Source organism: Gadus chalcogrammus, chromosome 7 (genome assembly GCF_026213295.1).
Source record: "Gadus chalcogrammus isolate NIFS_2021 chromosome 7, NIFS_Gcha_1.0, whole genome shotgun sequence".
Taxonomy (NCBI): Eukaryota; Metazoa; Chordata; class Actinopteri; order Gadiformes; family Gadidae; genus Gadus; species Gadus chalcogrammus.
In genome coordinates, this window is record NC_079418.1 from 29,086,961 (window position 1) to 29,099,345 (window position 12,385).

At 49.5% G+C, this 12,385-nt stretch overlaps 1 protein-coding gene across 1 annotated transcript in view; it reads left to right on the plus strand.

Moving 5' to 3' along the window:
- nsd1b (nuclear receptor binding SET domain protein 1b) overlaps positions 1 to 12,385 on the plus strand; it is a 26,899-nt gene continuing 14,514 nt past the window's right edge. The window contains exons 1-14 of the mRNA XM_056594899.1: positions 1 to 914; positions 1,230 to 2,205; positions 3,060 to 3,201; positions 3,549 to 3,721; positions 3,987 to 6,101; positions 6,195 to 6,909; positions 7,257 to 7,369; positions 7,738 to 7,990; positions 8,174 to 8,274; positions 8,605 to 8,650; positions 8,843 to 9,126; positions 9,433 to 9,579; positions 10,031 to 10,154; positions 11,250 to 11,450. Coding sequence (XP_056450874.1) covers positions 1,261 to 2,205; positions 3,060 to 3,201; positions 3,549 to 3,721; positions 3,987 to 6,101; positions 6,195 to 6,909; positions 7,257 to 7,369; positions 7,738 to 7,990; positions 8,174 to 8,274; positions 8,605 to 8,650; positions 8,843 to 9,126; positions 9,433 to 9,579; positions 10,031 to 10,154; positions 11,250 to 11,450 — 5,359 coding nt within the window. The 5' untranslated portion in view covers positions 1 to 914; positions 1,230 to 1,260. The remainder of the gene's footprint in view (positions 915 to 1,229; positions 2,206 to 3,059; positions 3,202 to 3,548; positions 3,722 to 3,986; positions 6,102 to 6,194; positions 6,910 to 7,256; positions 7,370 to 7,737; positions 7,991 to 8,173; positions 8,275 to 8,604; positions 8,651 to 8,842; positions 9,127 to 9,432; positions 9,580 to 10,030; positions 10,155 to 11,249; positions 11,451 to 12,385) is intronic.

Genomic DNA, 12,385 nt, shown 5'->3' on the forward strand with positions numbered 1-12,385 from the left:
GAACCTATGGCGGGAAGCATTGGGAGGGGGGGCAGCCGCGGTGACGATTGGCCGTCCGCACAGTCACAATTTGGAGCAGGCGGGGGGCTCACAGGGGCAGGTCCGTCGGCAGGATCTATCTATCTATTTAATTAAAGGATGATCATGCCGTGTGCTTTCAAGATGGGACGTGATAAAGTTGTAGTGGTGATGCTCACGCGTCTCGCAGCCATGCGTCGTTGTTAGTGGAGTGGTCAACACTTCGGCTGTTTTATAGGGGCCGCTGGACTGGGCTACGGCGCAAGTAGAGAGAGAGAGAGGGGGGGGTGGACGTGAACCGGGATCCAGGCCTAGTAGTATTGCCGCCGGGATTCTCCGCATCCGCTTTCAAAAAATGGGGAATTATCCCATTTAAATGCAGAAATGGATTGTTTAACAGTGGCTTTTGCGGTGGGTGTTCATGGAATGGTAAGATTCTCGCGGCAGATCGGTGTCACCGGTGTCTGATCCGTGATTTTGTTTAATGACCGTACGTCCGTCGGAGGGAAGCGTGTGTGTGGGTGTGTGTGTTTGTGTGTGCGCGCACGTCAGTGTGTATGTGCAGATGAACTCGGCGGGTGTCATTCATGCATGTCCGTGCTATGTTGTGTCCTGTTCGCGGCGGCGGATGACATGTAGCCCGGGGTTGGTGGATGGGCGCCGACATGACATGCCATTTTGATCTGGATCCCAATAACAGACGAGCGGGTTTAGGTTCATCCGTTGCATATCGAGTTAACCCTTCGCTGTCGATGGCCAGGTTTGGCGTGTTAGCAGAGTGTGTATGTAACGTTGTTGCATGACGTGACGCACTGGCCATATGCACACCGGACGACTCCATTCCCCCTTCCGGGCGGCGTTGCTGTGCAGACGGGTTGCGAGTTGACTGCCGTGAGGTAACCACCTGGCCGTCCTCTGTTTACACTCGACCATTACTGGAACGTGCGATCACGGCAGCGACACCCGTTATAGTTGAAACGTCCCTTTCATGGCCACTGACCACATACAACCAGACCGGTTTAAAATTGTGTTTGATAACTTTTAACGTTTTTCATTGTAATTAATAGTTGTACTAATGTGCTCACTGTTGATAATGACTGCGTGATGAAGTCGGAGGCGTTCTGTTTTGATGGCGTCTTGAATGTATAATGTGCTGGGAAACTGAAAGTAGGCCAACGCAACACGTGTCTTGTTTACATGTTATTTTTCAGGAAGAAGCAAGGATAGCAGGATGACAGGGCCATGTGCGTTGCCTTGGAGACAGGCCCAACATTCCAGCTGCCCTTTGACCTCTGGCTGAGTCTCCCGCCCCTTCTTCCAGGCTGCTCTTCACGTCATGGCTGCGGTCTGACCATGTCAGCCAGCGGGTCCTCCTTCCAGCACCCGTCGCTCTACGGGCTCACCAAAACTCCCAACTCCCCCCACTTGTCGCCTTTGCCGCCCTCCTCCTCCTCCTCCTCCACCTCCTCGTACCGCTCGTTGCGTCGGCTGCAGAGACTGACCACCACCGCCGCCGCCGCCGCGACCGCCGCGACCAGCAGCAGACCCCAGCCAGCCCGGTCTGGGAGGGTCCCGGGGGGCCAGAGGCAGGGATGCGCCGAGTGGGAGTGGGAAGGAAGGGGCGGCGGCGAGAAGGAGAGCCACCGAGAGAACGCCGTCGAGGGGGACGGTTCGAGCAGGGAGAACGGCGGCGTGGGGGATGACCCCCTCGCTCACGAACAGCACAGCGTGGCCGGGCGAGCGTCCCGGGAGCAGAGCGACTCCAGCGACTCTGGCCCGCCCAGCCCGGCCTTCTCCCTCAACAGTAACAGCCCCTTCGCCAACGGCCTCCTCCATTTTGAGTCGTCCTTGTTTGAGGACGACGACGTCAACCAGGACATCGACGACGACGGCGACGACGGTTTTGACGAAGGCCAAGGGGTCGAGGTGCGCGTGCGTTCCCCCGGTACGACAGAGGAGCAGGGACGGTCGAACGAAATGGCCGTTCGAGAGTCCAACCCCGGGGTTGCGTGTGCCGATTCCACGGGCGCCCCGGAAGCTCTGAAGCCAGCGGGGCCGCCGGGCAAGGTGGTGACCCGCTCCCAGCGCTCGGGCCAGCGCCGGAGGTACTGGGAGGAGTCGGAGAGCGAGTGGGAGAGTGACAGCGAGTTCTTTGGGTTTGAGAGTACCACCGTTGAGAATCCAATGGCAAGTGGTTGTTTCGGCCTACTATGATGATGATGAGGAGGAGGATGATGTTTATGTTCGTGTCATGCCACACTAAGTTGCCCGTCTCACACAGGATTACAAGACACAGATATAAGTATACAAAGAGTGTACTACATACACAATCACAATACAATACGATACTATGTGTGTCGTGCCCTTTTGTTTACTTCCAGGACACTGTGTCCTGGAAGTATCCTGGAAGTTCACACATACAGACACTCTGTCTGTATGTGTTACTAATCACCATTATGGAGTTTGATTCAATCCTATCTTTTGTTCTTTATAAACATTTCAACCAGTAGTCTAGTCTGGGACTCAATAAAAGGCGTCTAGCATGTCACTACAAAGTTTTAGTACATATGAAATCACTTTTCAGGAAATGGAAACCAGCCCTGTAACAAATAGTTTATAGATGCTTACTGCTGTTGGCAAATATTTGGTGACCTTTCACTGTTTCGGATTATAAATTGAAAGCTTTCTTGGCTGCAAGCAAATTTAAGCCATCATATTATTGCCATTCTTGTTGCCAATAAAAATAATCCCTAGACAGTGAGCAGTGTGAGGGTAAACTAGGTAGTTGATTTGTTTTAACATATGTTTATCCTACAATAATAAGCATTAAATACCATTATTATGACATTTGTCTAAATCATCCTATGAAGCAGAATAATGCTATGGAATTTTTTTTTTTCTAAAGCACTTGCATGTATTTAGAATGAATAACGCTTAACTGAAATTCAATGTTTTTTAGGATTTAGAACTTTTGGAAAGTGCCCATTTCATGCTGATTACCGGTGGATTGACGATGGATTTCCTGCCCACATTTCTCACAGCCATGCAGTCCAAAGAAGAAATCAGTCCCCCCCTTAAAGTTCTTGGAGGGTGAGGTTATTTGGGCCAAGTTCAACCGAAGACCCTGGTGGCCTTCTCAGGTGGTCGTGGACCCCACCAACGGAATCTATCACAGGGTCAAAGGTAGGCCATCTCAGGTCTGACCCGTACGCCAAAATGTGTGGATCTAGTTGAGTGAAACAATCTAAAATCAATGTTCAATTTCATCCTGCGTGCTCATCGTGCTCATCGAACCTGATACAATCGACACATTGGTCATTTATTCAAGTTCGGCCAAATGTGTAAATTGTTCACCAGAGGATTGCTTGGGTTCGCGAGAAAACACTTGAATATTCAAAAGACCCTTTGGCTCCGTCAGTGGTTCTGAACTCAGCCAATGGGCTGAATCCTGATTGACATCCCTGCTGTCTGTCCAGCAGTAGAATTGAACTGTGTGTGTGTGTGTGTGTGTGTGGGTGTGGGTGTTGCAGAGCCCAGTGATCGCCCCTGTCGACTGTACTACGTGAGGACCTTTGGGAAACCAGTGGAGTATGCCTGGGTGGAAGGAAGAGCCACTCATTCATTCAACGGCGGCTTTCAATTCGAACAGCTCCCCCTATTGAGGCGGAGGGGCAGGCAAAGGGAAAACAACTACAAATATTCTGTGAGTGCTATTTATACATAACTTACACATAATTCATGCACTGTAAATGCACATTTTATTACCATGCACAGAACATATGGTTTAATTCATCGTTCACTCTTTGCCATTATATTATTATTTATTAGTCCAATTATTTTTTTATTGAAACTGATTGATTCTTACTGACGATTAGATGTTGTTAACTTGTAAATGTTACCTGGCAAAAGAAATGTGATAACCTTTGATTCATACAACTGATATTGACATAAGTTTCATGTGCTTACAGATTGCCAAGCGATACCAGGAGGCCTGGAAGTTCAGTGTGACTGAAGCAGAGGTTTCTTTCCAGGAAATGTCCAGAAGGGCCTCCTCCCTGAGAGACGATGCCTTTCATGACGTCTCCACATCTGAAACAAAAAGTACAGTCCAACCGACTCCTGCTCCAGCTTCTGAGGCGTCTAAACCCAGTCACATGGCCGATGGATCTGACTTCTGCCCGGGCAAAACAAAGAAGCCAAGCATTTTAAGAAAGACTTCTGTTAAAAATAAAACCAGAAGTTCTACGACCTGCACCAGTAGTAACGATTCCAGAAACCCACGCGGTAACCAGGAGCCGTCAGATCGAGTGGCCGGCGAATGCCCTTACTCCGACCTTGAATCTGTCCCCAAGATTTTATGTCCCACAGCACTCGAGCGCCAGTCCAAACCAGTTCAGTCTGTGCCTTTAGTTACCCAGGCTCTTTCTTCTTCGGTTTTCAAGGAAGTAACCAAACAGCCCGAGATTCACAGAGGCCTGTGGTTCAGCAAAGCTGGAAAAGACAGACGACCAAAAACTACAAGTCCCATACCTGATCGAACTGTCTTCGGTAAACTGCCCTGTAAGAAGAAGGTCCGATCTGTAGTCAGTAAAAGGACTCACGTCAACGGTGTCAACCACACTGCGACTGGAGTGGCAGTTTCCCAGCAATCGTTACATGACAAAAATAAGACCAGCCTGTGTGCAGAAACTGGAATGCCTTCGGACCAGTCAGGGCCTTCAAATAAGCCTGTAGAATTGATCCCTTCCAAAAGTCTGAGTGATAATTGTATTATAACCGAAAAGCTCACAAATCAATGGAAGGACAAACAAAAAAAGAAATCGGCTGCCCATTCTCAAAGGACCAAGCTTGATGGTGTGTGCACCACTAAGCCGTTGGATCACCTTACCTCTAAAAAATGTATCCCAGTCAGCAACATAAAGGACTGTCTCAAAGACCCACCAGACCATTCCAAGGCTGAACATAGACCGTCCTCTAATGAAACTACTGACGATTCAGAAAAATCTGAAAGCATTGGCAGTAAAAAGGCCCTTACAATCGGCAAATTAGCTAAACAAACGCATACTGTAGAAAATAATAAGTCGAAAGTTATGGATTTATCGGAAAGTCCTTTAGTTCAGTCACCAAGCTTAGAGGAGCAAAATGTTTCAACCTCTAGTGCGATTCAATTGGTCAATCCGGCACAAAATGATTTCATTGATAACGGCACCCAGCAGCCATTAGAAAGTAGCGATTCAATTTCTAAATTTGGGTCAAAGGAGTCCTTAAAGGAAATTCCCGGTGTAGAATCCAAAAGCATATCGGTTAATAATTTGGCTAGCATGGGTGGGACTGTCAAACCTTTTCACAAAACGCGATGGTCTCAAGAGAGCAGTTTGCAATTATCAAGTAAGACTAATCAATCAAAAGGCCCGGAAGTAAAATGGATGTCCATGATCAATACAAAAAGTACAACAAGCAAAACCACTGACCAGTTAAACATCGCAGAACTTAAAAAAATGAATGCCGTTCATGGACTCAATGGCATGACATCCCAGCCTTCTCCACAGCAAGCGGAATCGTCTACCGAAGTTGTTCAAGCATCTCCTGCAGCACCAGAACCATGTTCGATGGATGTAAGCAAACCTCCAGAAGAACCACTGTCACTTCAAAATGAATCCAAAGAGAGTCCAAACGAATCACCGAACACCATCGATGAGCAGCCCGCGCACCTGCCGGCCAGCAACCGCCTGATGACCAGAGCCCTTAAAGCATTGCAGGAAACGGAACGACTAAAGCGGGAAAAAGCTCTGCAGGAACTCGATTGGAAGAAGAGTTCAGAGCAGTGTAAAAAAACGGATGGAAACGAAAGGAGAAGTTCAGACAATTCCTCGGCCTTAACGGGGACCAAGCAAGGCGTCTCCACAAAGCAGAGGTCCACGAAGACGAGGCCTCGGAGCGGGCCTTCCTCCAGCTGCAGCGCTCTCTCGTCCTGCGAGAGCTTTTCCGACCCAAATGACGTGCAAGTTGAGGTCAAGAGTGAGGATGAAGACGTCCCCGTGTCCCCCACTCCGCCCATGGACTTCATCCCCCTGACTGCGAAGGTAAAAACAAAGAAGGAAAACTGTTCCTCTGACACATCCTCCTCCTCCTCTTCCTCCTCTTCTTCTAAAGCGTCCTTTTCCTTCCTGGATCAGATTAAAAACATAAAGGAGGTGTCCTTACAGTCAGTGACCAACGAGAGCGACGGTAAGCCGGTTTCGTTCAAACCCGACACAAACTATAAGTTCAGTACTTTTCTCATGCTGCTGAAAGATTTGCACGACACCAGGGACCGGGACGGGGCCCCGCTGGAGCTGGACATCGGCCCTGCGAGCTCCCACGTGAGGCAGGAGCCCTCGGTGATCCCCGGGACGTCCGGAGAGGATCCCCGCCGAGGAACGACCGGTGCCTGCGGAGCTGTGCTCGTCGCAGACGAAGCCAAGACCTCGCAGAAGGACGGTGTGACGAACGGGAGGAGACCCGGCCAGCCCTCCAAAGGCTCCGGCGGCGGGAGGAAGAGAACCGTCAACTCTGCGCGGAGGAAGAAAGCTCCGGCTCCTTATAGTCCGGCGAGCTCGGGCCCTGGGTTCCCCGGGCAGGAGCTCTCGTCCGGTGGTGACTCGCGTGGCGGGGACGGGCAGGTCCAGACGGAGGGAGGGAAGGGTGACGTCGTGGTGGAAGAGGGGTGTGGATCAGTGAAGGAGGGGGAGAGTCGGACCACTGTGCCTTTGGAAGAGAGGGTGTTGGACGCTGCCCGGTTCTCCCCACCAAAGACTAGTTTGCAGCCCCCTAAGGATCTCCATGTGGCGGGCGCAACGCTGAACAATAACTCGTGGGGCGGCAGTGGAGGAGGCCAGGAGACTTCCAAAGGTAAGGACTTACCTGAACAATGATTTCTGGAGCTACGATTTTGTACGAGGTTTTAACCTGTCAACAAATGTCACTTTACACTGCAGCTTCAATAAGGCCAAATAATCAGCTCATTTGTCCGGCGTTTACAAATGAATACATCCCATGTTCAGGATTTTAGATTGAGTGCAAGTAATACCTTGACGGCTGATATTCATTGACCTTGCTGTTGCAAGTTTAGTTTCAAATGATGGCCTGTAAAGAATTGAGATCAAATGCAACGTCCAAAAATGAGCTATTCATGAAGCAGGAACACTGCTCAGAACAATTACACTTGACTTCTCCTGCTTGTCTTGTCTTGTCCTCAGTACCAAAACGGATCAGAAAACCAAGCAAAAGGCTCATCGAATGGAACGAGGATTACGATCAGATTTTCTCTACGAGGAAGAAGACCAAAAAACCGCCCCAGCCAGGGGGAAAGGTAATCCAATGCTCAGCTGTATTGATCTAAAATAGCCATCAGTAGCTGCTTATGTAATGCCACGCCCAGCCAGCTTTCTGTGTGTACAGTGTGCCATTAAAGGAGCAATCTGTAACAAGCCCCTCCCAGTGAGTAGGTGGGAGACTATCTACCAGTGCTCTGTCCAGTCTAACTGGTTTGGGCTGGCCAGAATTTCTTATATGTAGAATATATTAGTTATAGAATTTGGTTTTATTGATGACAGATACATCACAGTCGATCAGCATTGACCACAGATATGTCCAGGATATTTCAAGGTACACGCTTGTTTAAATACTACACATTGCGATTTATAAAATGCATTAAAAGTTCTTTTTTTTTTGTTGCAGAGCCCTCCGCACATCAGTAGCCAATCGGAGCCACCAGCGCTATTGGACGACAGCGGGATTGGCGGCGCATCGCAGGCAATACTTCCTGAAGTCCAGACTCCGCCCCCTGAGGAGACTCCGCCAACACAGCTAGAAGTTCTCGTGCCTGAAGTCTCACCGTCTCAAGAGGCCCCAGTCCTTTCCATTGATACCCTAACCCCTCCCCCTGACGCTGACACTGTCCAGGCGCCCGACGGCTCCATCACAGAGGAAGGTGGGTTAAAGGGATTTTGTCTAGGTTACTGTGTTCAAACTTTAAAGTATGCTGTCAAATACAGTGGGTGATTCTACTCTTAAATCGTGAAGTTCCCTTTAACAACTCAAAGAGCGCTGTTGAGACTTCTCTGTGGAAAACGTATTCAGTCATGGACTCCTTTCGGTCCGGTTCTGTTCACAGGTAGTGTTTCACTGTTGAAGAGCAAGAGGAAGAGGAAACCCACTCAGAGGATTCTACAATACTGCCTCGAAGCTGAGGCTTCAATCGGCCCCAAAAAGAAGGTGTTTGTTGGGGTTGGGGTGGTGGTGGTTGGGGTTTACTCAACTCATTATTCTTTGGGCAACTTGAGTCAAACCACTGTTGTTGTTAATTAGACCCACCAACGCAACAAATTTGTGTGCTGCAAAAACATTGCAAAATATTATCGTTCTGAACTGTGCACTTACTCACTCACTCACTCACTCACTCACTCACTCACTCACTCACTCACTCACTCACTCACTCACTCACTCACTCACTCACACACACTTTAGAAATATGTTTTGTTGGAGCAGGAACAGCTGGTTCTGATTGAAGCCATGTGTTGTGTATCGATGTGTGTTTCATTGCAGGTCAAGTCTTTGAGGCATATCCCACCAAGTCCTCCGGCTCCTTCTGGTAACTCAAACATATTCAAATGTATTATCCGCAACATGTGGACTAAACCATCCTCAACATATGCACCTTCCCTTATGCTGATGTGGAATAATAGTACGCATACATAAGTGTGATCTATTGTTAAAGTCATTTCCGTCGCTCTCCAGCTAACCTGAGCCAACTTTCCTAACACAACGGTTTTGTTCCTCCCAGACTGCGGGGGGCCCTCATCAGAGTGTGACGAGCGTCAGTCAGTGATGTCCGGCGACGTCAGGAGTGACCCCTCACCGCTGACCGCCAAGGCCCTGGCGGCCAGCGCCGCCGCTGCTCCTTCTCCGACCCCTCCCGCCGTCACCGCTCCACCCCCTGTCGCCAGCCCGTCGTCTCCGACGCCAGAGGAGGCGTCCGACTGCGCCCTCCCCGCCCCCACCCAGCCGGACGGCCCCCACGCACACGAGGATGAAGACGATGGTGGCAAGGACTGCCTCGGCTTCGAGGTCAGCCGTTTTGTTTGTGACGCGGTTTTGGTTACGGTGCCTCGTGTTTTACGTTGGCGTTGCTTCATCTTATATTCGCACGGTAAACAAGCCACGGTTCAGACGCTGTATCGCATACGGCAGGCCAACTAGACTAGGTCTGAACTGCGTTAGGTGTATGTCAGCATTTCCATGTCACTGAACAACCGGACAGTTTTATTGGCTAGTGCAATGGTAACTAACTGCAACCAATGTTCCAATGTCCTCCATATATCCTGTCCAAAATAGTCCCAATGGGGGCTTAATCGTCCGTGTTTCCCATGGCAGGGTGTTCAGGGGGAGGAGCCCTGTCCGGACGGCAGCAATCCCTCCTGTAAGGAGGACTCTCTGCTGTGTGACGAGCACCTGTTCCCCACCAGGAAGCTCATCGGAGAGCGAGGAGGCCCCGCCTCCATGAAGGAGAACATATGTCAGGTGAGTCCCTGAGGGACCTGAGGGACCTCAACCGACACCTTCTCAGCAGAACAAAGACCACCAACAAAGGACAGCGGTCCGCTTTAAGGCACGGAGACGATGTGAGTCCCATTGAAGATGTAAAGCAGTGGTTTCCAGGCAGAAGCCCTGCAAAACATTGCCCTTGCCGTTGTCGCGCTCCGGTGACATTTGACATTGAGGAGTAATCACACACTAACGTCAAAGTGCCGTCGCAGCACTGACGGGAAAACATGAAACAACGACGACCATGGAACAGGTCCACTGTCTGCCCAGTGAGCCTGTGGTCCTGCGTCACGGTTCCTTTGCTCTGTGAGATGTAGGTCGGCAGGGACCGGCTGGTTCCACTGGTACCACCTCGGACCACGTGGGCCGTAGACCGAATGGTGCGGGGGACGATGTCCCCGGTCTTGAACCTGCGGTTGTGTTGCAGGTGTGTGAGAAGTCTGGGGAGCTGCTGCTCTGCGAGGGCCAGTGCTGCGGGGCCTTTCACCTGGCCTGCATCTCGCTGGCCCAGGCCCCCAAGGGGAAGTTCATCTGCCCAGAGTGCAAATCAGGTACGGAGTTACTGTATGCATGTAGGTGGCAGCTTTGCTGATGAGGACGGCTAGGCACAATAGCCGTGTGCTTGGCTTGAATGTGTACTTGAATGCATTAGGTTTTTACGACATAATTATGATCAAAACAAATGATTGAATGAGTTTTGGTATGGAACATACCAAACTTCACTTTTGTATTCGATAATAGCAATGTAGTTGTATTGATAGAGTGATGGGTATTTCTATTCTATTCTATTATTGTACCTTATGGCTACTGCCCCACTAGAAACTTTTGTACGACTTATACATCTATATATGACTATATGTCTTCCAGATCAGTCTTGCCTTCCATTGGGTCTGTGGTCCATACTTGGGGACTGGGAACATGCAGGGTTCTACACAGGAAGACTACTGTCTGATTATCCGAATTTTCTGAAAACATGCCAAATCTTGCGGGAACGCGTCCAATCGCATGGACACCAATGAGGTCCACGAAGGAATATTTGTCTAATAGCTGCTGAATTTATCGACTCCTGTCTAATGAACAGCGCTGTTAATATCTGCGAAAACGACTCAAGCCCTGTTTCAAGCCAGCGTTTGCGCAGGTTAGACAGAAGGATTTGTTGCTCAGGTAGAAGTCAAGCAGCAGTTTAAGCCAAGTCACGGCTTTACGTCTGAGCGTTTTAATCCAGATATCCGAGTCATCCATGCAAAGCCCCCCCCCCCCCCACCACCACACTGCAAGACAATCATATCCCACTTCAGCCCCATTCAGCCCCCTCACACCCTTAATACCACGGGTTGGTCGCCAAGTAGGTAAGAGCCTTTAGTCAAAAAGTAAAAGGTAAAGGGGGGCTTTACCTTTCCACGCCTCCCCTTTACGCGCTCACTGGTTAGAGCGCGTACCATTAAGGCTCAGTCCTGATCGCAGCGACCCGGGTTAGAATTACGCCCTCCCCTCTCTCTCCCATACCAGTCTATTCCTGTCCATCTCGCTCAATAAAAATGCAAAAATCGTACAAAAGAAAAGTGAAAGTTATCGATGTTGTTGGAACCCAGCCGTCCCCTGCCTCGGCTCTAACGCGAGGGGGGGGGTCCACCCTTCTGTCGCAGGGCTCCACACCTGCTTCGTGTGCCGGAAGCGCGGCGAGGAGACGCGACGCTGCATGATCCCCGTGTGCGGCAAGTTCTACCACGGCGAGTGCGCCGCCGGCCACGCGCCCACGGTGCCCGTCAACCGGGGCTTCCGCTGCTCGCTCCACGTCTGCCTGACCTGCTTCCTGGCCAACCCCAGCAACCCGGCTGGCTCCAAAGGTACGTCTCCCCCCCCTCTGGGGGCCCTCCCGGACCCGTGACGGGAGAGCTCTGCTTATTTAAGTGAGTGCTGCACGCAGCACTCAACTATTGTTCTTCATAGTTTCTTTCTTTCTTTCTTTCTTTCTTTCTTTCTTTCTTTCTTTCTTTCTTTCTTTCTTTCTTTCTTTCTTTCTTTCTTTCTTTCTTTCTTATTCTCTATAAACTTTGGGACCTATTTTCCTCCTCAATTTTTCACCGAGAGGCTCCATTCAAATTTTAAAAATATTCAGAATAACTTTTCGGATTTTTTAAGTATTTTATACTTTTTAAGATATTCTACTTTTAAAATATTGTCTTTGTTTTAACATGGGAGGCCGTCCTCTGGTACTTCAACTGTTTAAGACGTTACTAAATCAATTTTCAACCGTTTACCTTGGTTCAAACCATTAAACAAATCTACACACTTGTATCTTAAATAATATCCAAACAGAATTTCGTTATAATTTAAACTTTATTCAGAATAACAGTTTTCGTTTTATACGGCTTCATTTTCAGTTGGTCTCATTGATTTACGTTGACGCTGGAGCGTGAAGACGTTCAGCAGTGTTGCCAGATTGAGCGTTTTTTCCCGCTGGATTGGGCTACTTTTGGAAGGCGTTCAGGCAGTGTTGCCAGATTGGGCTGTTTTTCCCGTTCTATTGGGCTACTTTTAATCACACACCGGCTCGCTATTCTCTTAAAGACACACACATTCACACACACACACACACACACACACACACACACACACACACACACACACACACACACACACACACACACACACACACACACACACACACACACACACACACACACACACACACACACACACACACACACACACACCAGCAGTGCAGGACAATACATTTGACCTTTTACATTTCTGCATTATGAGCAATGCTTTGCGCTTT